At 37.0% G+C, this 26,102-nt stretch overlaps 2 protein-coding genes and 1 long non-coding RNA gene across 11 annotated transcripts in view; 1 reads left to right on the top strand and 2 right to left on the bottom strand.

Annotated features, from left to right (window-relative positions):
• LOC101273534 (zinc finger protein 227) overlaps positions 1-2,528 on the bottom strand; it is a 99,942-nt gene extending 97,414 nt beyond the window's left edge. For 2 of the 7 annotated variants that reach the window (XM_049703885.1, XM_049703886.1), the window contains exon 1: positions 525-2,528. The gene's annotated coding sequence lies outside the window, so the exon portion shown is untranslated. The remainder of the gene's footprint in view (positions 1-524) is intronic. The other 5 variants (XM_049703873.1, XM_049703879.1, XM_049703888.1 and 2 more) reach the window with 4 other exon arrangements.
• On the top strand, positions 2,491-25,394 carry ZNF404 (zinc finger protein 404). 3 transcript variants are annotated; one of them, XM_033430811.2, is made up of 6 exons: positions 2,491-2,570; positions 3,442-3,512; positions 6,917-7,011; positions 16,551-16,610; positions 17,553-17,679; positions 21,825-25,394. In XM_033430811.2, exons 4-6 carry the CDS (start codon positions 16,581-16,583, stop codon positions 23,345-23,347), a joined length of 1,680 nt encoding a protein of 559 aa, XP_033286702.1. In that variant the 5' UTR covers positions 2,491-2,570; positions 3,442-3,512; positions 6,917-7,011; positions 16,551-16,580; the 3' UTR covers positions 23,348-25,394. The 3 variants fall into 3 exon arrangements, with proteins under 3 accessions (XP_033286702.1, XP_033286701.1, XP_049559847.1); XM_033430810.2 differs by lacking the exon at positions 6,917-7,011; XM_049703890.1 differs by lacking the exons at positions 2,491-2,570; positions 3,442-3,512; positions 6,917-7,011 and having other exon boundaries at positions 16,478-16,610.
• On the bottom strand, positions 7,161-21,830 carry LOC125962765 (uncharacterized). The gene is made up of 4 exons (XR_007474481.1): positions 20,995-21,830; positions 20,815-20,873; positions 16,493-16,631; positions 7,161-13,454 (listed from the first exon to the last, which is right to left on the bottom strand). It is a non-coding gene; the product is annotated as an uncharacterized LOC125962765 (long non-coding RNA).
• Positions 25,395-26,102: the final 708 nt, after the last annotated feature.

The raw sequence follows: 26,102 nt of genomic DNA, 5'->3' as shown, positions 1-26,102 counted from the left end.
CACAGTGGTTAAGAATCAGCCTGCCAATGCAGGAGACACGGGTTCGAGCCCTGGTCCAGGAAGATCCCACATGCCACGGAGCAACTAAGCCTGTGTGCCACAACTACTGAGCCTGCACTCTAGAGCCTGCGAGTCACAACTACTGAGCCTGTGTGCCACAACTACTGAAGCCTGTGCACCTAGACTCTGTGCTCCACAACAAAAGAAGCCACCACAATGAGAAGCCTGCACACTGCAATGAAGAGTAGCCCCCACTCGCCGCAACCAGAGAAAAGCCTGCGCGCAGCAACAAAGACCCAACACAGCTAAAAATAAAATAAAATAAATAAATTTATTTTTAAAATAAATAAATAATCAATGTGAAGAATGGGAACACCAAAGATATAACTATTATCACTGACAATGACCACTCTCCCATTCATAGTTGCCATATTTTAACAGCAATAAGGTCTTACATAGGAAATAGTACTATAATTTTGTATTTCATTGGAATATATATATTGATAAAACAATGTATTAATTACCTATAATTTGAAGTTTGGCAAGTAGCTCTCTGGTGGACAAATTGAATGGTCTTAAGTGTGTCTTCTCTGAGTCACAGTTTTCTCTTCAGAAAACGAAGTAACAATGTTGCTTGACATAGAATTCAGGTCATGACTCCCTGGTCCTTCTTCTCTGACTCTCCAAGTGTAAATAATTCGGTTTTTAGTCCAGGGCTTTCCAAACTTATCCACTAAAAATTCCTTCACAGCACAGAAGAATGAAAGCTTACCCCTGGTAGTGTAACATGGACACAAAAGTGGCAACCGTTTGCATATACAGCATAGGACTCTGAATTCTTATTTGAAAAGATATATTGATTTGGATTCTTCTTAAAAAATCTGTCTGACTGAACATAAAATATCCAAATGATTTGCCAAATAAATAGCAAATCCTTTTACCCAATTCTTAAAGTTATTGCCACAAAAAGGTGCAACATTTCTCTTTCATTGTTGAGAAGAGTAAGGCGGCCTAGTCACTCACAAACATATACAGTCATAATATCACAGGGTTCTATATTCATATAATCAAAATCCCACATATCCATCTCGGAGTCATGTAGTTTCTCACTCAGTAAGCCTGTTCACATGATCCACATTCACAATATCCACAGAATGCACACGTAAGAAAAGCAAAAAAGTCAAGTAAATTTTAAGTCATACTCACAGATAAAAACATACAATCTCATAACTAAAGTCATAATCTCACAGGCCTCAAATAGTGCATCATATTATATAATTCCACACATAGTCACAAAAGTACTCAAACTTTTTAATGTTTATTTTAGAAGAGTCTGGGAAATAAAGTTTTATTAGGAGATTAAAATACGTTCAAACTTCCTTTCAAGCTGCCCAGAGAGCTGGGAAAAGAAATGTTCCACTCTCCACTGGGGCCATGGAGGGCTCACATGAGGGAAGGTCAGAGTTCACCGCAGTTTCACCTAAGGTCAGCGGGTACAGTGCTGTTTTCACAAGTCCCACTGGGGAGTTGAGAGAGGAAGAAGGCTGGATTGAAATCTGATTTGATTTGGCTAAGGTGCAGGGCTGCATTATGACCTTTGTTGGCCCCTTCTTCCAAAAAAACAGAAAATAAAAATAATAGTATTTTACGATTGTTTAGGTATAGTAATAATAATAAATGGAGTTTCTTTGAATTAAACATTTTCTTTGACCAAAAATTAATGTTTACTTCTGATTTTAAAAGACATTTTTGTAGGCCCCTAAAAGTATTGTGGGCCCTAGGCATTTTGCCTTCTGTGTCTAATGGATGAGTCAGCCCTGCTAGTATGTGTCTTCGGCAAAAGTCAGCCAGACTCGGCCTTTTATGGAAAGAAAGGCAAGTTACTGGGCAGGAGGAATTTCGGGGTGGGGATGGAGGAGCGGGGAGGAAGTGTGCTTAACAAGTTTTATAATATCTCAAAATCTGAAACACAAACCATTTTCACATCCACACTCTACGAAACAAACCAAACAGAAACAATCCCATACATGGTTACAGACACACAATGGGTCCCACAACATCATACAGCATGAAAACGCGAACACATCTACACACGCCCAGGCGTTCTTTCTTTAAAACAAATGCATACTTAATGCCAGCTGTGCTCCTGGCGCTACTCCAGGTGATGATGCTACCTGGGCGTAAGGTGAAAGACTAAAGTCCTGTCCTCACAACTCACACGTAGGTAACCACCGTACCCAAGAGCCCACCACCGACTCCTCCTCCTCCTGCTGCACGCAGGTTTGAGGCTCTTAAGTCCCCAAGCGCCTGCTCGGACTGCTACAGTCTGGGCTCATATTCCACTCGCCTTTTCCACGTACGCAGGTCTACCTGAAGGCACAGTCCTCCCGAGGTCGGGTCAACCTCCGCCGCGTGCCGCCACACGCCTGCGCCTGCGCACTCGGAACACCGCGCACTCCCGGCGCCAGGACAGTTCCGGGTGGACTGCATTTCCCAGAAGCCACCGGGCTCGCATCAACCTCGGTCCCTGCATCCTCTTCCGGTGGCCGAGCAGCTGTGGTCCCTACGTGGTGAGTAGATCGTATCCAAAGATAAGAATGGGCGGAAGCTTCTATAGTCTCTCACTGCAGCTGGACTGGGACCCGCGGTGGGGGTGACAGGCGCTCAAGGCAAGGACGCTCTGGGCGCGGACGCATCTTCTCGGGCCTCGAGTCTCAGGCTCGTGTCTGCGTGAGCAGCAGAGAAGATTTGTATGCCTGTTGAGATATTTGTGTGTGTGTGTGTGTGTGTGTAGGTGTAGACGTGTCTCCGTGACAATGTGTGCGTTTGTGTGTCATTATTTAACTGGGCGATTGTGCTTATTTAACTGCGTGGCTTATGGATGAGCGAGAGTTGTGTGGCCATGTGGGTTGTCACTGGAACTCTTGGCTCTAGACTTCGCTGATTCCTCAGCCCTCTCCTCTCACAGCCATTTGGGGTCTGGCGCAGATAAAGGAGGGAAGCCAGATTCTGAGCTTTAGAATGGAAGAATGGAGGATCCCAGCAATTGATCATGAGATGAGATTTTCTGAAGCTGGATGCGGCCCCAAGACAGGCTTCTGGGAAGACCTGATAAGGTCCCAGGAGTAGGATACCCTCCTGGGAGGGTCCCCTTAGAAAGTTCCGAGGGGCCAGCTATGTTTCACAACCACAGCATTTCCAAAACTCTGGCCCCAGGAACCTGCTGTGAATTAGACAGATTCCACCCTAGACATCAGTGACGGGGCCTCTCTCACACTGGGAAAGGTCAACGCTGTCCCAGTCTCCTTCCTACTCCCATTTGGTTGTTTGTGGTGGACTGGGTAAAGGGGTATGGTCATGGAGGGAGGGTATTTTGTAAGTGAATGTGCTCTCCAAGAAAATCCTGATGTCTCATGATTGCCTTCTCTGTTCCCAGTGCAGCCTGTCTCGGAAAAAAAAGGATCCTGAGAGAGGAAAGAATTTTTGTTACACAACTAGAAGTTTAAGTTCAGGTGAGTTGGTGTTTCCTCATTATTCATAAAACACACTTTAACTTTAAAGGCATGTAATCCTTCTTTTCCTTCAGCTGAAATGTCCTGCCTGGTACTGACATATCTGTAAATCATATGGCCATGCAGAGGAATCACCCCGTCAGGGTCCCCAAGCCCTTCTCTCCATAATTTATTTAACCTGTGGCCTACTGTTAGCTATTATATTTCTATTTTTGACTAAAAATTAAATTAGTCTATAATGAACATCATTATGCATAGATCTTTATGTTCTATTATAGTCATACCTAAGGATAAATTTCTGGTTTTGAAATTTGAGTCAAATACCAGATATTTATGCTTGTATTCATTGGAACACAATGACAAGAAGATATAGTTGCTATCCTCAAATGACTTGTTATCCAGTAAAAAAATGAAATCAGTGGACCTAGAGACTGTCATACAGAGTGAAGTAAGTCAGAAAGAGGAAAAACAAGTATCATATGTTAATGCATATATGTGGAATCAAGAAAAATGGTACAGATGAACCGGTTTGCAAGGCAGAAATGGAGACACAGATGTAAAGAACAAATGTATGGACATCAAGGGGGGAAAGGGGGGTGGGATGAATTGAGAGATTGGGATTGACATATATACACTAATATGTATAAAACAGATAACTAATAAGAACCTGCTGTATAAAAAATAAATAAAATTTAAAAAAAAAAGAAATCAGGATAGGAATAAGTAAGATAGAGGATCTGAAATGCCACTGGAGAAATTCAGGTGACCTGCCTCAGGAGTTGATAGGAAGAGACATCATTTTGTTTATAGCAGCACTGCCAGAATATGATCAAATTATGAGAACTCTGTGAAGAAAAATGGATTTTACACCTTAGCGTTTTTATTCTAGTGATGTTAAATGCATAGTGACAGTAAATGCGACAACTGTATGCAGGACATCTTAGCTAGGAGGACAGGTTCAGAAGCAAAATAAATCTATCAATCAGGAATATATAATAGGAAGCAGCATTGAGACTACCATTAATGTATACAAAACATCATAGCCTCCAGTTTACACAGACATACATTTCTATAGACAAACAAATTAGGGTTGGTTCAAGTACTGGGAACTGATGGAAATGAAGTAAAACTTTTCAGTAAAAACACAGGAACTGTTTTTAGAACAGCATTCGTTCTCAAATGTAAGCTGCATCAGAATCACCTGCAGGGCTTGTTCAAATACAGTTTGCTGGGCCCCAGCCTCAGAATTTCTAATTCAGTGGGTCTGGGATGGAGCTGAGAATCTGCATTTCTGATAAGTTCCCAGAGATAAAATTTTGAGAACCTTTGTTATAGAGTGTACTAGGCTTTATCTTCAGGTTCAGGGATATTAAAGGGGGGAGGAAGAGGTTAGATTTTTTTCCACCTCTCTGGAGAAGAGGTTGCTCCTTTAAAAGATAAAAAACATATCTGTGTGTGTATGTGTGTGAAATTAAGGAATGGCTATTGTTTAAAATTTTCTGAAATATACATTTAGGAAAAGGAAGAAAACCAAGGCTATGACACACAAATAAGCAATGTTAATAAATAGGTACATACATTTATATATATTTTTCTATTTATTGATTTCTGTCACTTTTTCTATATGTATTGATAAGTACATATATTTTTATAAATATAATCGTATTTTCTATTTGTATGATTTTGTGCATTCGTAACCTGTTTTTTAACAATGTTATTGAGATGCAGTTCACATACCACACCATTCAGCTACTTGAAGTGTACAATTTTATACATTTAATATATTCACAGGCTTGTGAAACCATCACCACAGTCAACTTTAGAACATTTTCATCACCCTAAAGAGAAACCCTATTCCCATCAGCAGTCACTCCCCATTTCCTGCAACTGCCCCAGCCATGGTGAACCACTTACCTACCTTCTGTCTCTATTAATTTGCCCCTCTGGACATTTTGTAGAACTAGAATCACACAATATGTGGTCTTCTGTGACCAGCTTCTTTGAATTACCATAATGTTTTCACTGTGATTCACATAGATTCATCCATGTTGTAGCATGTGTCGGAAGTTTCTTCTTTTTTTTTTTTTTTTTTTTTTTGTGGTACGCTGGCCTCTCACTGTTGTGGCCTCTCCTGTTGCGGGATGCGCCAGCTCAGCGGCCATGGCTCATGGGCCCAGCCGCTCCGCGGTATGTGGGATCTTCCTGGACCGGAGCACGAACCTGTGTCCCCTGCATCAGCAGGCGAACTCTCAACCACTGCGCCACCAGGGAAGCCCTCTTCTTTTTTAAGGCTGAATAACATTCCATTGTATGGATATACCATGTTTTATTTATCCATTCATCAGTTGATGGACATTTGAGTTGTTTCTGCTTCTTAGCTATTATGAATAATGCTGACAGGAGCATTTGTGTACAGGTTTTTGGGTAGACATATATTTTTGTTTCTCTTAGGTATACATTTAGGAGTGGAATTGCCAGGTCATATGGTAACTCGTTTGAGGAACTGTCAGATTGTTTACCAAAATGTCTGTACCATTTTACATTCCCAACAGCCACATGTGAGGGTTCCAATTTCTCCACATTTTCACCAATGCCTGTTATTATCTTTCCTTTTTATTATAGCCATCCTAGTGGGTATGAAGTGGGTCTTGTGGTTTTGATTTGCATTTCCCTGTTGACTTATGATATTGAGGGTCTTTTCACATACTTACTGGCCATTTGTATGTCTTCTTTGGAGAAACGTCAGTTCAGATTCTTTGCCCACTTTTTAATTGAGCTTTTGGTCTTTGTAACCTAATTTTTATACTGACATGATATTTTGAATATTTTCATTCCCTTAACAGTTTCTCAAACTTAGCATTTAATGACTTTAATATTTCATTACATGGACACATCAGCTGTTGCTGAGTTTAGAATGCTGAACACGCCTGCTCTCCATGCTGTACCAATTCTATATCTTGATCAACTTCACTTCTTCCAATTTCTCAGGCCATATGGGAACTTAGGGCTTTGTAACTTCAGGGGTAGTGACGTTTGGGAATGTGGCAACAGTTTCTAGTGATAACTGTACTGTCTCAGAAGAACTTGTATAAGGATGTGATACTGAAAAATCATAGAAGCAGAGTCTTTATGATCAAATCTTTAAATTCAAAATGTGATCTCTGGGGCTTTTTTCTTCCCTTAATGTGACCCTCTAGGGAGGTTGAAGTGTTTGAATTTCTGAGGGATTTGAGATTTAAGTGACTGTTCTACTCTATTTTCCTTGAGGCCTCATCACCCTGGTTCCGTGAATGGCTTTCCTTTGGCCTTTCTTATGTGGGACTTCCCCGCCCCTACACCACAGGACTGTGTCTGGATTTGTTGAGAGCTGCAGCATGCCTAAGTTCTATTTCTTTTATGTGCAGGTTTTTCTGTTTCCAAGCCAGGTGTAATTCCTGAATTGGAACAAGGAGTCCAGGCCTAGTAGGTGGAGAGTGTAGTGACAAGAGGATTTGTCCAGGTGAGTCAGGGGAATCCAGAAAAGGGAAAACTATGGAATATCAAAGTTCATGACTGATGACACAGAACCTTGATATTCCAGTATGAGACAATCAACTCAGAGACTTTAAGCCCTTGGAGAAAAAAAAGGCCTCATCATCATACCCCAAATATCACCATATTCATCTTTTATTTCACCCTCCAATCTCAAAGAGAGTGATTAGCTCTATTATAATTTTTATTATAGAAGTAATACATTCTCATACAGTAATTCAGAAAGTACAGAAAAGCTCAAAACGAAGAGACTACTGTAAACATTTTACTCCAAATTTTTTTATCCATCCCTCAATGCACATGCATATATTCATACATGTTATTTTACTTGTCATAACAGGGTAACATTTTGAAATATAATGGTTTTACCCATTATCATCAAATAAAGGTCTCTATCATTTTTTCATGGAAATATATATAATAAAGTATACATATCTTAGCTGTGCATATAGCTTAATGAATCTTTACATTTGAAAACACCACCCAAATCAAGAAATAAAGCATTTCTATCCCCTCCTGGAAGATGTGCTTATGTCCTGTCCCAGTTAGAACGAACCCTCCCCCACAAGAAGTAAACATTATACTGACTTCTATCACTCAAGATGAGATTTGCCTGTTCTTGAACTTCATATAAATGGAATCTCTTGTCTCTGCTGCTTTTTGTCCAAAACTGAACTTTTGAGATTCGTACGTGTTGTTTTGTGAATCAGTAGGTTACCCCAACCCAAGTGTTGTGTAGTATTCCATTGTATGACCTTACCACAATTTGTTTATTCATTCTTATGATGATGAGTTGTTTCCAATATTTGACTATTATGAATAAACCTTCTATGAAAATTCTTGGACAAGTCTTTTTGTGGACACATGTTCTTGTTTTTCCTGGGAATATACCTGGGGGTGGAAGTGGTTAACTTAATTTACACTCCGACTGCAATGTATGCAAGGTCTAGTTACTTCTCAAACTGGCCAATACTTGATATCGTCAATCATTTTAAATTTAACCATTCTGTTGCATGTGTAGGAGTATCTCATTGTGATTTTAATTTGTATTTTTTTGATAAATAATGTGAGCATCTTTTCATATGATACTGCCCATTTTGACATACTCTGATGAACTGTCTATTCAAATCTTTTGTCCATTTTTTAGCCTGGCTTTTGTTCCTTTTCCTATTGAGTTGTAGGAATTTTAGATATATTTTGAATACAAGTCCTTTGTGTGTGTATATAAACCTGTGTGTGTGTGTGTGTGTATGTGTGTGTGTGTGTAGAGAGAGAGAGAGACAGACAGACAGAGAAAGGGAATATCTCCTATTAGCCTGTAACTTCTTATTCACTTTCTTAATGATATCTTATAATGAAGAGATATTCTTAATTTTAACTGAGCTCATTTAACAATCTTTTTCTTTTATGGCTATCGCATTTTTGTTCTGTTTAAAACATCTTTTCCTGGGGAAGAAGGGACAGATCTTCCTTATGGTAGAATTCCAGTTGTTAAGTGTAGAAGGAAAGAGGGACATGGAAAATGGCCATTAGGCAAACACCACAGTAATCGTTGTTTCAGACGAGATCCACTGGTAGATGCTAAAACTAGAGGGTGAAAGTTTGAAGAGAAAAAGGGTTTGCATAGTGTCAGAGGATTCCCCATCACCCACGATATTTATTAACAACAGAGGGAAAGGTAGTACTTTTCTAGTGGGGAAACCCATCAGAAAGCAGTTTCACCAAGTGATCAAGGTTAACATCATCAGTGATAAAGTATTGACATCATGAGCCCTTTCATGTCATACAATGAGAAGGACAGAGCATCACTGTGGTACTCCCAAAAATGCAGAGCCTCATTCCAATTGTGAAACATCAGACAAACCAAGTGGAGGGACGTTTGATAACTTAAATGATTTGTACTCCTCCGAAGTGAAGAGGTCATGAATTAGGTGTGATAGACAGACTTTAGGGTGACCGCCATGATTCCTGCCTGCTGGTGTCTATGCCATTGTATAATCCCCCTCCATTGGAGTGCAAGCAGGACCTGTGACTTGTTTCTAACCAATAGAAAATTGATGAGGGGATGTCAGTCCTGTGATTAGGTTACTTTATACGGCAAAAGTAAAGGGGTGTCGCTACTATGGTTACATTATGTCACATAAGACTCCATCATAGGGACTTTCCTGGTGGTCCAGTGGTTAAGACTCTGCACTTACACTGCAGGGGACGTGGGTTTGATCCCTGGTCATGGAACTAAGATCCCACGTGCTGCGAGGCACGGCCAAAAAAAACCAAAAACAAAACAAAAAAAGACTCCATCATAGCATACTGGAGCTAGAGACTCTGCTCGTGGGCTTGATGAAGTAAGGCAGTGTTGGACAAGCCCTTGCAAGAAATTGCAGGCACCCTCTAGGACCTGAGGTCATTCTCCAGCTGACAGCCAGCAAAAAGTTGAGGCCCTCAGTCATCCAGCCGCAAGCGTATGAATTCTGCCAACAATCTGAATGAAATTGAAAGTGGATTCTTCCCCACTTGAGCCTCTGAATGAGAACACAGCCCAGCTGATACCTTGTTTGCAGCTTATAAGACCAGCATGAGGAGACCATCTATCGAAACTGTCCAGACTCCAAGTTCACAGAAACTGTGAGATAATAAATGTGTGTTGTTTTAAGCTAAATTTGTGGTGATTTGTTATGGTAGTAGTTGAAAGCTATTACCATAAGAAAGACTGTGGAGATTGGAAGAGACTGAGGAGAAATAACAGCTCAATGCAGTGTGGGATCATGTATAGAATCCTGGAAAAGAAAAATGACATTAGTGGGAAAAACTGGTGATATTTGAATAAGATATGCCATTTGTAGTACTGTACCAATGTTAATGTCCTGGTTTTGACCATTGTCCTATGTAAGATGTTCAAATTAGTTTGAGCGGTATATAGGAAACTGTACTACTCTTGCAACTTTTCTCTAAGTCTAAAGTAAGTGGAAATAAAAATTAAACCAAAAAAAAGAGAAAATTTTGCCTACCCCAAGATCATGAAGATATTTTCCTGTTTCTTCTTACAGAAAATTTATTGCTTTAGCTTTCACATTTAGGCCTATGATCCATCTTGAATTTACATCTGTATATGTGGTGGGATCAGGGTCAAAACCATTCTTTCCACACAGATTGCCAATTGCTCAGGCATCATTTGTTGAAAAGACTATCTTTTCTGCTCTAAGTCAGACTTTTATTGTTAAAAAAATGTGACTATATATGTACAGGGCTCTTTCTGGACTGTCTATTCTGTTGGTCTGTTTGTCAATCCTGTGTCAGTCCTGCTGTTTTAATTACAGTAGCTTTATATTATGTCTTGATATCTGGTAATGTACATTCGACAACTTTGTTCTTCAAAATTGCCCTGACTGTTCTGGATTCTTAGCATTTCCATATAATTTTAGAATGATTTTCTTAATGTTCTAAAAAAAAGCTGCTGATATTGTTTAGAGATGCATTGAATCAGTAGATCAATTTAGAGAGAAGTGGTCATCTTAAAATAGATTCCTCCAATTCATGAACATGAAATATGTTTCCATTTATTTAATTCTTCTTTAACTTCTTTCCTTAATGTTTTGTTGTTTTCAGTCTAAAAGTCTTGCACCTCTTTTGTTAGATTCATTCCAAAGTGTTTTATATTTTTCATGTTTTTTATGAACTGTTGGGATTTTTAAAATCTCATTTTTCAATAGCTTTGCTTTACTATAATTGTTTTATACTGTGACCTTTTATTCAACAAACTTTCTAATAAATTCATGTATTCTAATAGTCTGTAGGATTGAAAATTTTTTTCTATGTACAAAATCATGTTATCTGCAAATAAATATGGATTTACCTCCTTCCTTCCAATCTTCATACCTTTCATTTCACTTTTTTCTCTTATGGTATTGGATAGGTCTTCAAATACAAAGTTAAATGGAAGTGGTAAAAGTGGAGATCCTTGCCTTATTCCTGAACTCAAGACATTAGTCCATATTTTACCTCTCAGTTTTATTCTGTAGATCCCCTTTAACAAATTAAAGAAGTTCTATTCCTAGTTGGCTGAGAATTTTTATCATGAACTGATGTTGAATATTATCAAATGGTTTTTCTGCATGTAATGAAATGATTGAATGGTTTTTCTCCTTTATTATTTAAAGTTTGAAGATTATATTGATTGCTTCTTAAAAATAAAGTGACTTTGCATTTTGAGAATAAATCTCTTGGACATATATATCACTGGCCTCTCCTTGCTAATATTTTATTTAATATACTTGCATCTGTGTTCATGATAGAGATATATTGTAGTTTTCTTTTCTTGTAATGTCATTGTCAGGTTTTGATATCACAATTATGAGGGCCTCAAGACATGGTCCATTTTTATTTGTTTTCTAGAAGATATTGAGTTTGACTGGCATTTTTAATTCCTTAACTGTTTGGAGAATTTGCCACTGAAGCCTCTGGGCCTGACATTTTATGGGAAGGTCCTTAATTAATATAGATTTAATTTCTTTAATAAATATAACAATATTCAGATTTTCCATTTTTTATATCAGTTTCATTGAATTGTTTTCAAGAAATTTTAAAATTTCTTCTACATTTTCAAGTTTATTGTCGTAGAGTTGTTCATAAAATTCTGTTATCAATTTAATAATGTCTATAATATATGTAGTGATATCTCCTTTTATAGTCCTGATATTGGCAATTTTTTCCTTGAACAGTATAGCTAGAGGTTTATTAATCTTATCTCTTCAATGAAATAACTTTTGGCTTTATTGGTTTTTCTCTGTTATAGATCTGGGTTTTTTATGCCACTCATTTTAGTATGTTTTACTTTCTGTAGGCTTAATTTGCTTTCCCTTTTCTAGCTTCCAAAGGTAGATCATTGATTTTTAACCATACTACTTTTATAAAACATAAATTTATGTTTGGGTGAAGGGGATCAAAGAGTAATAAGAAAGGAAAATAATAAGTGGGCAATCATTATAAATGCTCATGCTATCTACTGGGAGAAAATAAATTATGGGTTTATTTGGCATTGTAGTAATTTGACAAAGGAGTTTCATAATAATTTCACTACTAATTGATTTACTATGTCAATGTCTTTAGTACACCTAGTATTTACCAGTGGTGATTAGATAATGAATGGCATTTATCTGCAGCATTTGTAAAAACAAAACAAAAACAAAAAATATATATTTAAAACTAAAAATATCATTGTAAACATTGGTTTGACTGCATCTCACAAGCTCTGTTATGCCATACTTTTATTATCATTTAGCTCCAAATATGTTCTAGTTTCCATTATGATTTATTCTTTGACCTGTACTTATTTCAAGTGAATTTTTATATTTGGAAACATTTGAGAAATACCTGTTTTTGAGTTCCAAAATATACATTCTTTGATATTAATCCTTTGAAGTTTATAGATACTTATTTTATGGCCCAGAATATTCTGAAAAATATGCAAAGAATGTGTAGTCTGTATTTTGGGAGTATAATGTTCAATTGGGTCATTTTGGTTATTCCTGTTCAACCTGCTATGGCCTTGTTGATTTTTTTTCTCTTCCTGTTATCAGTTACCAATGGAGGGTATAAAAAATCTCTAAAGTTAATTATAAACTTGTCCTTTAATTCTGTTGACTTTTGCTTTTGAAGCTATCTTATTAGGAGTATAAGGAATGTAGGATAACTGTTATATTCTTGTTGAATTGTAGGAAATATCTCTTTATTACTTATAATACTTCTTGCATTTAAGTCTATTTATCTGTTGTTAATATACCAGTGTGCTTCTAATTACTAATATACTTTTCCACTCTTACTTTTAACATATCTGTGTCTTTAAAGTATGTTTCTTATAAGCAGTGTAATTGATCCTGTTTTTAATTTAATCTGAAAATCTTAGTTTTTAATTGCAATGTTTAGTCCATTCACATTTTATTACAGTTACTGATATAGTTTGGTTTAAATATGCCATCTTGCTATATGTTTTCTGTTTATCCCATTTATTCTTCATTTCTTTATTCCTCCTTTCCTGCCTTCTTTTGAATTAATCAGGTAGTTTTCATTATTCCATTTAATCTCCTCTATTAGCAATTTTAGTTGTGCATCTCTGTATAATTCTTTTAGTAGTTACCTGAGCTATTATAGGATGCATCTTTTTTTTTAACATCTTTATTGGAATGTAATCGCTTTACAATGTTGTGTTAGTTTCTGCTGTATAACAAAGTGAATCAGCTATATGTATACATATTTCCCCATATAGGGTGCATCTTTAATACAGTCTTCTTTAAAATATGGTTTTTAGGGGACTTCCCTGGCGGTCCAGTGGTTAAGACTCTCCACTCGAAATGCAGGGGGCACGGGTTCGATCCCTGATTAGGGAGCTAAGATCCTGCATGCTGCATGGCACAGCTGAGAAAAAAAAAAAAAAAGTAGGGTTTTTTAACCACATATCAAATAACATAAGAACATTTCAATAGTTTAAATCCATTTATGCTGATATTGTCATTCCTTCTTCCAGTAATACAATCTTCACAAAGCATTCTAGTTTTGGTTCCTTTAAACAGTCCATTTGTTTAGTCATATCAGTCATATATTTACTTGTCCACAGCTGTTCATTGCTTTTTGGCACATTCATGCTTCCATCTAGGATTATTTTCCTTTAGCCTGACTGCTGTCCTTTACTATTTCTTGTATTGTGGGTCTGTTGATCAGAAATTCTCTCAGCTTCTGTTCAAAAAAATCTTTATTTTACCTTCATTTCTGAAAGATATATTCTCCAGGCATAAGATTCAGAGTTGTCAGGGGTTTTTCTTTCAGCACTTTGAAGATACGATTCCATTTTTCAGGCCGCTAAAGTTTCTGTTGAGATAAGAACTATTTTTGTTGTTGTTTATTTATAACTGATGTCTTTTTTAAACTACATACTTTCAAGATATGTTTTTCAATTTTGTTTTTCAACAATTTGGCTATGATATGCCTGGGTAAGAATTTCCTTATTTTATCTGGTTGGGTTTGCTGAGCTTTTTGATTTATGTATCAAGGTATTTCATGAGATTTGGAATGATTTTGTCCATTATTTCTTCAAATCAATTTTCTGTTCTATTTCTTTTAGGTGTTCAATTCCACATTTTGTCTGTTTCTTGTACTTCTCTTACATTCAGCTCTGTTCTTTCTTTTCCTCTCTGCATAAGATTATTGTTAATTTGACTTTATGTTAATTAATACCATTTTCTGCTGTTAAATCCATCCAATACATTTAAAATTTTTGATATTATATTTTTATAACTATAAAATGTTCATGTGGGTCTCTTTTTTATGATTCTACTAAATCTCTATTGATATACTCCGTTTTGCATTCCATTTTGTCCATCTTTTCCTCTATTTTCTTTAGCATGTTAATCATAATATCTTCAAGTCCTTGTCTACTAGCTCCATTGTCTGGATCATCTTTGGGTTTATTTCTATTGAGATTTTTCTCTTGATTATCAGTAACTTTCCTGTTTCTTTGCATTTTTCGTAAGTTTTATCATATACTGGCATTGTTGATAATATATTATAGAGACTCTGGATTACGTTATCTTCCTTTAATAAGTCTATGTCAGGGTTTCTCAACCTTAGCACTGTTGATATTTTTGACCAGATAATTCTTAGCTGTGGTGGGGGGCTTTCCTATGCCTTGTAGGATGGTCAGCACCATCCCTGATCTCCACCCACTAGTTACAGTAGCACCCCTCCACACATTTTGACAAACAAATATGTCTCCAGACATTGCCAAATGTGCCCTGGGGGGTAGGATCACCCCCTATTGAGAACCAGTGATCTGCGCAATCATTTTCAGTATCTATTTCATTTTCCATTATATGAATGAATACACTTTATTGAATTAACTACCCATCTAAGTACATTTAGATTTTTCTCCAGCGTTTTTTTTTTTTCATTTTAACTAGTGTCTATCATCATATTCCTTTATACATCTCTAGGCACATCTTACAGTTATTTCCTTTAGGTGAAGTCTCAGAAACGGCCTTTCATCGTTAAATTCTTCTTATGCACAATTTTTCATACATGTCTCAATTGCACTAGGTTTTCACAGGTTTATAGGACAGCATGAGAATGCTCTTTTCCCTACAGCCTTACTAATATGTGGTGTATCATCAACTTTTAAAATCTGACAGTTGAATACCTGTAAAATTGTACTATCTTTGTTGCTTTAAAACATCTCTTTAGTAAATCTTTTGACAGGTGCTGTCTTAATTATTTATGTTCAGGTTTCATATAATGAAACAAAAAATCTGGGTGTCAGAGACAACAGTTCAAAAAAAAGTTGACTTTATAATTATAGAAATGTGATTGAAAACACCACTTCTACTTATAGTTTGTGATATGGGAAAATACCTTTACTTCTTTGAGCTTTTATTTCCTCATGTGTTGAATTGAGTTAATAAGTACATTTCAGGATTAAATGTTAATGTGTATAGCGCAGCTATCACATAGAAGGTTACAAATATCTATGTATTACTGTATGGCTTTAGTGAGTATGAATTCACATCTCCCTGTGAGTACTGGGTGGCAGTGATTCATGCCAGCAAGCAAAGTGGATCCTGATAGGGAAATCCAGGTTGGTCAGCCCAGAGGACCTTGGAGTCAAGTTCTGGCTTCACGTGGGCAGACAGTTTTATGGTGGTCAAGTTTTCCAAGTTGGTCCCTACTCTTTTCTGCCTTTTTAAAAAATTTATTTCTTTCTATTTTTGGCTGCATTGGGTCTTCTTTGCTGCGCGCAGGCTTTCTCTAGTTGCACCAAGTGGGGGCTACTCTTCATTGCGGTGGCTTCTCTTGTTGTAGAGCACGGGCTTTAGGCACATGGGCTTCAGTAGTCGTGGCACGTGGGCTCAGTAGTTGTGGCTCGAGGGCTCTAGAACACAGGCTCAGTAGTTGTGGCTCACGGGCTTAGTTACTCCACGGCATGTGGGATCTTCCCAAACCAGGGCTCGAATCCATGTCCCCTGCACTGGCAGGTGGATTCTTAACCACTGCGCCACCAGGGAAGTCCCTGTTTTCTGCCTTTTGTCTGGCAGAGTCCAGGTCCACCTTGAGGACATGAAGGTTGTTGAAGTTTGTGTTGTATGGCCTGGTCTCAACCCTGGAAGGTAGGGCTGAATTGGGGAGGATCCGCTTAGTGTGACTGGACAACCCAAGCTGGGTACATCTGGCATGATCAGAATGAGAAATAGGCCAGAGGGGCGTGTCTGGATCTGGCTTTGGTTCAAGAGAGCCTCTGCTCTGTATCCACGCTTGTGAGGCTTGTTTCCCAGACACAGGAAAGGGTTTGAGTTTGTCTGGACTCTGTCTCATATCCCCTGACATGTGTTTATGTGTTTGGGAGGGCAGAGAGTGGGCAAGGATGGCGAGAAACAGGAATAACGAAGAAAAAAGAGAGGCTCTCTTACCTTAATTTTGGGAGTTCTGAGCTACATTGGGTTTCAAGGCTTCTTTTTCCTCCCTCAGCTCTGGCTTCTCTGGACTCAGCTTCTGAGGATGATTGGCAGTTCTAAAACCATGGGCCGGGTAAGTGGATGTCTCTCCTTCCTGAAATATTACAATTTTAATTCAGATAATATTTTCATTCTTTATCCCAAAACCTCCTTCCTAGGAAAGCTGTATCTCAGCCTGTTTCACAGTTGCTGCCTTTACAGAGAAGGATGGTGTCCTCCCTATTTGCTCCCTTTTTTCAAACTGATTTTTCAGTTTTTCATCAAATGAGTTATTCCTCTTCTATATGTTCAGTCTTCTCTCGAGAGCAGTGTTGGAGCAGTAAAGGGGTGAAGTACCTTGAAGGAAGTATTTTAGCTTCCCTTGTTAGGTTTGTAGTTTCATTGTATAGAAATGGTGGTCCTCTTTGACCAGAAGAGGGAGAACTTTCTCCATAGTTTTCCAGGTAGATAAGGGAGAATTTGGTTTCGAATGGTCTCAGTCTCAGTGTTAGATGAGATCTCAGCTTTGAAAAGCTTTTAGGTTTGGGTTGAAATGGGATTGGTGCCTGCCTACAGAGAGGAGGGGTTCTGGCTAAGGAATCACTGAGAAGTGAATAGGGTTCTGAGGCCCATTTTGTAGGGGAAGAGAGATTGCTTGGCTTGAGTCACTCAGTGTTGTTCTGGATCATTCTACATTAGTGTGTTCTAACTCAAGAACCAGAAGTTCAGTAAGGGATTGTAGAAAGGGAAGATGAGAACCACATCTGGTGGATAATACTGAACTGTGGGGAAGAGGTTAAAGAAAATTTTGAAAATTAAAATTAAATGTTTTGTGCTCCAACAGGATTCTTCAAGATTGGGTAGGGAATCTACTTCAGATATGCTAATTTATTTATTATTTATTCTGATCTACCCATGTCATGATCTTTAACTTCAGCCTACTTGTTTTTATATATCACCCCCTACTGCAACTCAATATTCCATCTTGAAATTTTTTTTCTACTTTTACAAATAATACATGAATTTATCATTTCAGGTGCCACTGACATTCAGTGATGTTGCCATAGACTTCTCTCAGGAAGAGTGGGAATGCCTAAACTCAGATCAGAGGAACTTGTACAGAGATGTGATGTTGGAGAATTATACTAACTTGATATCACTGGGTAAGGACATCTGCCTGAAGTAATGTAGAATCTGCTATCTGGAATATCCACTTTTTCTACTGTATATTTTATGCTCTGTGCTAAGAAACTAGCGAAATTTCCATATTCTCAAAGGACTATTTTGGGCTTTGTTAGATTGAAATAAGCACCTCATTCAGCACCTAAATCTTTTTTAAAATTTTATTTATTTATTTATGGCTGCATTGGGTCTTCGTTGCTGCATGTGGGCTTTTTCTAGTTGTGGCGAGCAGGGGCTACTCTTCGTTGCAGTACGCAGGCTTCTCATTGTGGTGGCTTCTCTTGTGGAGCATGAGCTCTAGGTGCACGGGCTTCAGTAGTTGTGGCACGCGGGCTCAGTAGTTGTGGCTCACAGGCTCTAGAGTGCAGGCTCAGTAGTTGTGGCGCATGGGCTTAGTTGCTTCGCAGCATGACAGCACCTAAATCTTCTCTGTCCTTCATTTACCTTCCTACCTCCTTCTGATCCATCCTGCAGTTGCTTTTTCTAAATGACCAAAGGATTGAATTCTGGGAATTTTCTGCATAACTACTGGCAAAGAAAACAAATGTCAAATTGTGTGTATTTTCATAATGTCAATAAATATTCTATTTTAATTGCCAATCCACCTACATGGAGAACAGGTAACATAGAGTCCTGGTTTTCTCTTTATTACAGATGAGACTTTGTAATTTTTACAGTGGTAGAATGAGTCAAGATCATTATCTTTTTGAGTATTTTCTGTTATAGCAGTGAGAATGTTGGCTTTCAGTAATTTGATAGATTCTACTCAGAAGTGTCTTTGTTCAGTTTTTGGACAATACTTGACCGTTCTCTCCAGTTATACCTATGTTAGATCTTTTGAGAACTTCTCTCTCTAGAAATTCACTTTGATTGTCTTTTATAACTTCCAGTTACCTGTTGCAATTCTTTTATTTACTGTCTTTTTATTACTATTTTTTATGTTTTAATTATTTATTCTTATTTATTTATTTTTGCCTGTGTCAGGTCTTAGTTTCAGCATGTGGGATCTTTCATTGCAGCATGCGGGCTCTTCATTGAGGCGAGCAGGCTTCACCCTAGTTGTGGTGTGTGGGCTCCAGAGTGAGCAGGCTCAGTAGTTGCAGCATGTGGGCTTAGTTGCCCCTCGGCATGTGGGATCTTAGATCCCTGACCAGGGATCAAACCCATGTCCTCTGCATTGGAAGGCAGATTCTTAACCACTGGACCACCAGAGAAGTCCCTGTTTTTTTTTAAATTTAATTTATTTTATTTTTCTTATGTTGGCTGCATCGGGTCTTAGTTGCGTGCAGGCTCTTCGTTGTGGCGTGCGGGCTTCTCTCTAGTTGTGGTGTGCAAGTTTTCTCTTCTCTAGTTGTGTCACATGGGCTCCAGGGCGCATGGGCTCTGTAGTTTGCGGCACCTGGGCTCTCTCTTTGAGGCACGTGAGCTCAGTAGTTGTGGTGTGCAGGATTAGTTGCCCCGCGGCATGTGGGGTCTTAGTTCCGCAACCAGGTATCGAATCCACATCCTCTGCATTGGAAGGTGGATTCTTTACCATTGGACCATCAGGGAAGTCCCTCATCTGTTTTTTAAACTCTTCCATCAGTAGTTATTTTGGAATTCTTGTATGCCTTCATTGTTTGGTATCATCTGTGGGTCTACTTCTATTGTTTCTGTTTTTTCCTCTTGTTATTTGTCATATGGTAATGCCTCTCCAAGTTACTAGTAATAGTGATCGTGTGCTGGACATTGTGTACAAAAGAACTGAAGAGATTCTAGATAGTGGTATCTTCTGCCAGAGAGAACTTAACATTTTCCTCTCTGGGTCTGATAGAATAGCAGATATTAAGCTGGGTCAGTGCTGGTTTTCAGTTTGGTAATACTCAACTACCTCTTTTTTATCACTGTGCTCAGAATCAGTGAGTTTCTCTAGGGGAAAAGCGGTGGTAGATCTTCAGGGCTAATTCACCACTCCTTTAATGGCTCTTATCTGTTTGGATTTTAAATTTACTCTCCCAATGGATCTTTTATTTCCAGAAGAAATGCTGACAATTAATAAGCTAACCATCCATTTGGTAAGTTAGGAAGAGCACAACAGACTTAAAGAAAGTGGAAGAAAGGAAATAATAAAGGAAAGAACAGAAATTAATGAAATAAAAACTGAACATATAAAAGAGCAAGTCAAAACTATAAATTTGGTTATTTCAAAGAATTAATAAAATTGGTGCAACTCTCTCAACGTGAATCTATGTAAGAAAAAAGGGGGCCTCATTACAAATCCTGAAACCTTGAAAATATGATGCTAATTTTGATAAACATTATGCCAAAAACTGAAAAATCGAATGAAATAAATTATTAGAAAATTTTAATCTACAAAACAAACACTCAAGAAAAAAATTGAAAATATGAAAACTCTCACAAGCACTAAAGAAACTGCATCAGTCATCAAGAGCCTTCCCACAAATTGGAAGATTCAGGCCTGGATGGTTTGTCATTAAAGTGCAAAAGTTTGAACATGTAAGAATTTGGGGGAAATTTTCCCCATGACCTCTTATATGTGGATTCTGACAAAGGATAAAGCTACAGAAAAGTAAGAGATGACTAGAAAATAGCTACTTGAAAATACAGAGTATATTTATAATAGCTCTCTAAATATCCTTGTCTACTAATTCTATTATCTGTGTCACTCCTTGCTCTGTTTCTTTTTCTTGATTTTTCTCCTAGGAAGGGTTATATTTTCCTACTATTTTGCATGCCTGATAATTTTTGTATTAGGTGCCAGACATTGCAACGTTTACTGTGTTGGAATGCTGGATTGGGGGACTTTGTTCTGGGATTCAGTAAATGGGACTTGTTGATCCTTTCATGGTTTGCTTTTAAGCTCTATTAAGCTGGGTCCAGAACAGCTTTTAGTCTAGGGCTAATTTGGCCCCGCTACTGAGGCAATAAAGTGTGAGAGATTAGAGTCAGAGAGAGATAGTTGGTAACTGTTGCATAATTTTCAGAAACTAGATCATTATTTTACTCAGTTGCCTTCTCCACTGACCTTGATTTTTATCCTTACTTACCTTGATTTTCATCCAAGTTACCTTTTTTAATTCACTATTTTATTCTACAGTTCATTATTTAATACTTACCTTGTGGTAGAACTTGTTTTTCAGTGGTAGTTGAAAGAAGTTTTGAATTCATACTTGAGCTTTAGAATAAGAAAATAAATAGTAAGACAAATGAGACAATAAATATGTACGAGAGAAAAGCATCATGAAGACAAAGAATTAGATGTTGGAATATAGAATAAAGGATATGAATTTACTTACAGTTAGCAGAGCCAGCCTTTCTGAGGAAGTGATTTGTAACACCTGAAGACAATCATTTAGAGAAGCCACCTAAGAGGATTCCTGCAAGGTAAAGCATCCGTGTGAAGCCACAGGCAATGGGAAAAGTTGCAGTATTTCTAGTAGCTGAAAAGATGCAGTGTGGTCAGATATAGGGGAAAAGATGTCAAGGGCTTGAAATGAATTTGTAGAAGTAAGACAGAGTCTTCTTATTTATGGTTATGCGCTTGGGTTTCACTCTAAGATAAAGACAGACCATTGAAAAAATTACATAGAGAGCCATCTGGTAGAGAATATTAAAAATGTAGATGACCAGGACCTACTCACAGATTCTGATTCACTCAGTCTCAGTGGATATCTAAAGGGTAGTATATACATACATCACGCCCTCTTTGAACCATTATTATAAAACTTCTCACTACACCCCTCCAGGTTGGCACACACAGTTTTGAGGACATTAGCCTGCTGTTGCCCCCTGTGCCTGGCAAAGCAAATAAAGCTATTCTTTTCTGCTTCAACTCTCTCAAAAGAGAAGGGTTGTATATGTAAGAAATTCCTGTGGAAATACTGATCCACAACTAAATATGAGAACTACTGATTTTTCTCTTTGCCTATTCACAAACTTTACATTCTCATGTTAGCTTTAATAATTTTCTGAGCCCTTCTTGCCTTTAAAAAATTTCATCACATTTTTTAGAATTTTATGACCCTTTTACTTCTAATGGATATACTTGTCAATTTATTATTCTTCTTACTATATTTCCCCTTGTACAAGAAAAATAGCATTTGTTTGTTCTCTCATTTTCTTTCAGACATTGATTTCACAAGTGAGAGCAACAAATTATCTTCAGAAAAAAGCAGTTATGAAGTAAATTCATACCATCGGGAGACAATGAATAGAAGTAAAACCTTCAACGTTATGGCGTTTATTTTCAGAAATGACTCACAGAACAGAACTAAATTTGAAAGACAACAGAAACCTAAAATGGGATATTTTAATCACATGATATTCAGGAAACATATATCCCTTCCTCTACATCAAAGACTTCACACTAAAGAGAAGTCATATGAATGTAAGGAATGTAGAAAGGGCTTTAGGAAATATTCACACCTTATTGAACATCTGAGAGACCATAGTGGTGTAAGACCCTATGAATGTAAGGAATGTGGAAAGGTCTTTATAGTTCTCCAGCATTTTATTAGACATAAAAAAAGTCACACTGATTTGAAACCCTTTGAATGTAATGGATGTGAGAAGGCCTTTAGGTTTTATTCCCAGCTTATTCAACATCAAATAATTCACACTGGTGTGAAACCCTATGAATGTAAGCAATGTGGGAAGGCCTTTAGACGTCATTCTCACCTTACTGAACATCAGAAAATTCATATTGGTTTGAAACCCTACAAATGTAAGGAATGTGGGGAAACTTTTAGGTTGTACCGACATATGTGTCTCCATCAGAAAATTCATCATGGTGTGAAACCCTATATTTGTAAGGAATGTGGAAGGGCCTTTGGTCATCGTTCAAGTCTCTATCAGCATAAGAAAATTCATTCTGGTGAGAAACCATATAAATGTAAACAATGTGGAAAGGCCTTTGTTCGCAGTTATCTGCTTATTGAACATCAGAGAAGTCATACTGGTGAGAAGCCTCATGAATGTAAGGAATGTGGAAAAGCCTTTAGTAGGGGCTCAAGCCTTCTTAAACATAAGAGAATTCATAGTAGCGAGAAACTCTATGATTGTAAGGAATGTGGAAAGGCCTTCTGTAGAGGCTCTCAACTTACACAGCATCAGAGAATTCATACTGGCGAGAAGCCCCATGAATGCAAAGAATGTGGGAAGACTTTTAAGCTCCACTCTTACCTTATTCAACATCAGATCATTCACAGTGATTTGAAACCATATGAATGTAAACAATGTGGGAAAGCCTTCAGTCGTGTTGGAGACCTTAAAACACATCAGTCAATTCATGCCGGGGAGAAACCTTATGAATGTAAGGAATGTGGAAAAACCTTTAGACTTAATTCTCAACTAATTTATCATCAGACAATCCATACTGGTTTGAAACCATATATATGTAAAGAATGTAAGAAGGCCTTCCGTTCTATCTCAGGTCTTTCTCAACATAAGAGAATTCATACTGGTGAAAAACCTTATGAATGTAAAGAATGTGGTAAGGCCTTTAATCGTAGCGATCGACTTGCTCAACATCAGAGAATTCATACTGGTGTGAAGCCACATAAATGTAAGGAATGTGGGAAAGCCTTTACTCGTTGCTATCAACTAACTCAACATCAAAGATTTCACATTGGCGAGAAAGTCTTAATGTAATGAGAGTCAGAAAGCCTTTAGCCATGACACATCCTTTAACATTTATCACTATTCTACCACCTAACGATATGGTAAAGATTAAATTATTTAACATAAAATATGATTGTTTGGAAGGGCATCTGGCACAGAGTATTTGCTTACTAAATCTTGTATCATTCTTTAATGATAATTACTAGTATTACTATAAATAAATTCATGTGGAAGGAAGACCCTGTGAGCATATTTTAAAAATCTATCATCACTCATCCATATTTCATTTCAGATAATTAATTCTGGACAAAATCCCATAGAATGTTTTAAACAAGAAACTTTTTTATTCAAAGCTCATCCCCCTGAAGATTAATAATGGTAAGAAACCCTATGCTTTTGAATATTCAGAATATAGCTGTTGAAAAATTGGAAAGTGGTTTGAAGAAATTTTTTTATAATAATTTCTATAATACAGATAACATACAATCCACATTCCCTACAACTCATGGAAATTAGAGATTAACAATGGGTAGCCAAAAGACAGATGTTGACTTGGAGAAGGTTTCCTCAAGTATTTGAAAAATGTTAAATTTACATAAAAGGTACAACAATGGTACAATGAAGGTTTATTTACCCTCCACCTATATTTAGTATCTCTCTCTCATGAAAATATATATATACAGATTCACATATATTATAGATTTTATATATATATAATTTTGCTGTGCCTTCTGAGTGAATGTTTTAGGTATCACTTCACCTCTAAAAAAAATCAACATACAACTCAAAAATACAACTGCTAGATTTAAAGATTATCTTCTACATGACCACTAAGCCACTGTCACCTAAAAAACAACAGTAGACCTATAATATTCTGTAATATTCATCCCATTTACAGAATTCTCCAATTTTTTAAAGAATGTCTTTTGAAAGTGCTGGCTTTTTTTTTTTAAGCCTAAAACCAAACTAAGGTCACATATTTTATATGATTATGGCTATTGAGTCTCTTTTGGTCAAACACTTATCCTCTACCTGTTTTGTGACAAACTTTTTGAAGACTCAGGAGAAGTAACCATATAATGTTGCACATTCTGTATTTGTACTAATTTTTCTCTGAGTGGGCTTAAGTTGTTTCTCTATCCGTCGCATTTATTCTGAACTGGATGTTATGTCTAGAGGCTTGATTAGGTTTCAGATTAAACATTTTTGACATAACTTCATAGATAATATTGTGTACTCAATATTGTAAAATAACAGGTGGCACATAGTGAAGCTATGTTTGATCTCTTGATTCATGTATTGACCACCAGCTCTCTCCATTGTATCAGTACTAGTTTTTTGGGGATTTTTTTGTTTTTTGCAATTAAGAAGTAGCCCACAGAAAGTCACATCACCATTCCACTTGGAAATTTAAACAGTCTTGAGTATTTTTAAAGAAATTAAGACCAAAAAAAACACCATCATCTTTCATATTTACCCACATATTTACCTTTTCACATAATCTTCATTCCTTCCCAATGATCTAAATTTCTATCTGGTATCATTTCCCTTCAGCTTGAAGAACTTAATTTAGCACTTCTTGGAGTATATGTCTGCTGGTGGTGAATTTTCATTGTTTCTTTTACTGAAATGCTTTGTTCCTGAAGGATTTTTTTTTCTTGCTATAGAATCCTGGGTTTTGTTTTACATATTTTTTAAAAAGATATTATATCACTGACTGCTGGCCTCTATAGGTTATGAGAAGTCATTTGAATTATTTTTCCTCTGTGTGTAATGTGTCATTTCCCTCTTTGTGCTTTCAAGATTTTCTTATTACCTTTAGTTTTCAGCTGTTTGAGCATGATGTCCCTTGGTATAGTTTTCTTTGTGTTAATCCTTTTTGGGGTTCTCTGAGCCTCTGAAATCTGTACACTCATGCCTTTCACTAAATTTCAGAAAACTCTGGCCATTATATCTTCAGATATTTTTTCTGCCCTTACTTCTCCTTCTGGGGTTCCAAGTAGTCATATGTTAAATCTTTTAATATTGTCCTACAGGTCACTGGCTCTGTTATTTATCTTCAGCCTTTTTTTTTTTTCAGTTTTTCAGATTGGATAATTTCTATTGCTCACTTACTCTTTTTTCTGTCCTCTCAATTCTGCTGTTAAGCTTATCTATCAAATGTTTATTTTCAGATATTGCATTTTTCAATTCTAGAATTTTTCTTTAGTACTTTTTTATAGTTTCTGTTTCTTTACTAAGATTTCCTACTTCTTCATTGCAAGCATATTTTTACAGTACTTTTGATTACAGTGAATTTTTTCTATGTTGATTCATCTAGAAAATATGTAAAATTATTTTCATTAACTTATTAAAAGTTTCAGTTTCAACAAATGTTCCTACCCTTTTAGCTAGGTCACAAGAAACGCTTTTCCTTTCCTTGGAGTTTCAGGTTTTGTTTGTTCATATGCAGCATGATATGGTAAGAAAACATAAATCACATTGTCATTTGGGGAGATTTTGATTATGAAATACTTGGCAAGTATTTCTCTTAAGTCTCAAAGTTCAAAGTATGGTAAATCTTTGTAAAACTCTGTCATCATTCAACCAATGCACATTGGCAAAAAACATAAATAAATTCATTGTTTCCTCTTTCAACAGTTCCATAAAGTAATAATGATTCATAATATTTATGTGTATATTCTAAACCATTACTTTTCATACTGTGAAGAAAGCAATTAGGAAGACATTAGTCTCTTGCCTTAAAATTCCAAGGAATCCACATTTTTAGTGTAACATTGTTGGA

This window comes from Orcinus orca, chromosome 20 (assembly GCF_937001465.1).
Source record: "Orcinus orca chromosome 20, mOrcOrc1.1, whole genome shotgun sequence".
NCBI lineage: Eukaryota > Metazoa > Chordata > Mammalia > Artiodactyla > Delphinidae > Orcinus > Orcinus orca.
The sequence above is the reverse complement of the archived record's forward strand: the minus strand, read 5'-3'. Positions and strand labels throughout refer to the sequence as shown.